This window comes from Triticum aestivum, chromosome 3B (genome assembly GCF_018294505.1).
Source record: "Triticum aestivum cultivar Chinese Spring chromosome 3B, IWGSC CS RefSeq v2.1, whole genome shotgun sequence".
NCBI lineage: Eukaryota > Viridiplantae > Streptophyta > Magnoliopsida > Poales > Poaceae > Triticum > Triticum aestivum.
Genome location: NC_057801.1, coordinates 158,454,220 through 158,456,502, shown reverse-complemented (window position 1 = coordinate 158,456,502; position 2,283 = coordinate 158,454,220). Strand labels below are relative to the sequence as shown.

At 61.6% G+C, this 2,283-nt stretch overlaps 1 protein-coding gene across 1 annotated transcript; it reads left to right on the top strand.

The window, feature by feature from the left end:
- The first annotated feature begins 230 nt into the window (after window positions 1-230).
- Window positions 231-1,678, top strand: LOC123065104 (peroxidase P7). Its single transcript, XM_044488465.1, has 3 exons — window positions 231-660; window positions 763-954; window positions 1,033-1,678. Exons 1-3 carry the CDS (start codon window positions 448-450, stop codon window positions 1,603-1,605), a joined length of 978 nt encoding a protein of 325 aa, XP_044344400.1. The 5' UTR covers window positions 231-447; the 3' UTR covers window positions 1,606-1,678.
- The last annotated feature ends 605 nt before the right edge of the window (window positions 1,679-2,283 follow it).

The following is a 2,283-nucleotide window of genomic DNA, read 5'->3' as shown; positions in this document are numbered from 1 at the left end:
CGCCGTGCTCGCCCCGGCTGGCGCCAGCGTCCACGGCCGCACACACACAGCCACACCCGCTCGATCGCAGTACGTACGTCCCCCAATGGCCACCACCCAAACAATCTTGCTGCCTGTCACTTGTCACCTTCCAAAATCCAAATAATAGCGACAAGATCCCCTCCTACCCATCAGCTGGCTGCCTCCGACCTATCTACGGCCCCCGATCCAGCAGCGAACAGCGCACAGGCTGCCGCGGCATCCAACGTTTGATCAGCTTCCACTCAGCGCGCGCGCTGCGCCTGCCCGGCAGCACAGCACGTCCATATATACGTGCGCGCGCGCGGCGGGCTCGTGCGTGGGCAGAGCACCGCCTCGCCAGCTTGAGTACTTGACAGTTCACTCTCGCTGCAGCGGAGGATCTTCCCTTCCTTCTTTAGCTGTTGCTTTCTGGAAGTGTGTGCGGTGATGGGGACGCTCCTGGCGCGCGTCGCCGTGGTTGCTCTCGCGGCGGCGGCGGCCGCTGTCGTCGTCGATGGCCAGATGTCGCCGGCGTTCTACGACGCCACGTGCCCGGCGCTGCAGTCCGTCGTGCGCCGCGGCATGGCGCAGGCCGTCCAGAAGGAGGCGCGCATGGGCGCGTCCATCCTCCGCCTCTTCTTCCACGACTGCTTCGTCAATGTACGTTTTGGTTCCGGTCGGTCACAAACTAAATACGCGTCTTATTCTAGTCCTACTCCTGCGAACTGCGTGCTGAGAGGGAATGCGTGCGTGCATGCGCAGGGGTGCGACGCGTCCGTCTTGCTGGACGACACGGCCAACTTCACGGGGGAGAAGAACGCGGGGCCGAACGCCAACTCGTTGCGCGGATACGAGGTCATCGATGCCATCAAGGCGCAGGTCGAGGCTTCCTGCAAGGCCACCGTCTCCTGCGCCGACATCGTCGCGCTCGCCGCCCGCGACGCCGTCAGCCTGGTCGGTACCCACTTCTCTCTCCCTCTCTTTCTGGCATCCTGGCCGGTGGCATTACTAAAGGCGGCCGCGTGCGTGCAGCTCGGGGGGCCGAGCTGGACGGTGCAGCTGGGCCGGCGAGACGGGCGCTCGGCGAGCCAGAACGCGGCGAACACCAACCTGCCGCCGCCGGACGCGAGGCTCGCCGACCTCCTCACCAGGTTCAGCGACAAGGGCCTGGACGCGCGCGCCCTCACCGCGCTGTCCGGGGCGCACACCGTGGGCTGGGCCCGCTGCACCACCTTCCGCACGCACATCTACAACGACACCGGCAACGCGGCCGTGGACGCCGCCTTCGCCACGCAGATACGCGCCAAGGCCTGCCCTTCCGCCGGCGGCGACGGGAACCTCGCGCCGCTCGAGCTGCGCGCCCCCGCCGCATTCGACAACGGCTACTTCCAGGACCTCGTCGCCCGCCGCGTGCTCCTGCGCTCCGACCAGGAGCTCTACGGGAGCGGCGTCGGCGACGGCAGCACGGACGCGCTCGTGAGAGCCTACGCCGCCAACGCCACGCTCTTCGCGGTAGACTTCGCCGCCGCCATGGTGAGGATGGGCAACCTGGCGCTCACCGGGAAGAACGGCGAAGTCCGGCTAAACTGCCGGAGAGTGAACTGAGCTGAATGAGCAGATGAGCGAATGAATTCCTGATGTACGCATCGAAAAGCATAAAGTGGTTGACGAAGATACAGACGAGCACTGCTGTTCGTGCACTGATTTGGATCGGCACAAAAATGCTATACGTAGATAGGGCAGACAAACTTCCGGGCCGACAGGTCGCTCAGTAATGCTTCGTTACGTATTGTTGATTACGGATCAAGGGCATCTCCACCGCCGAACCTAAAACGGACGCGGATACGTCCAAGAGCGTTCATGCACAGTGATATGAGAGCCCGGCGTCCATTTGTGTAGCTCAAACGTCCGTCAATTTTATGCAAACCGAATGATTTTCATTTAAATCAGGCCATAATAATTACATTTTCAACAATTTCACTAAAAAAAGTGTTTGGAAGTTAACCTAGTCTATTTCTTCGCGGGCGTTTGTCCCTCAAGTCCTTGTTGTTCCCCGTGCCTAGCATCTTCGATGGTCGTGAGCCCCGGGAAGCAAAAATGCAGTTCTCCGGCGAGGAAGAGTAAGACATGGGATATGGAAGTACCCACATGGGACACAAACGCCTTTGTCTCCTGTGCCCTACTCTTTCTCATCAAAGTCTGCGACTTGGACGCCGCCGGTGGAGGTGAGGTCCATGATTGGACGTGCACGGGCCGATCTCATGGTTGTAGCGACCCGACACT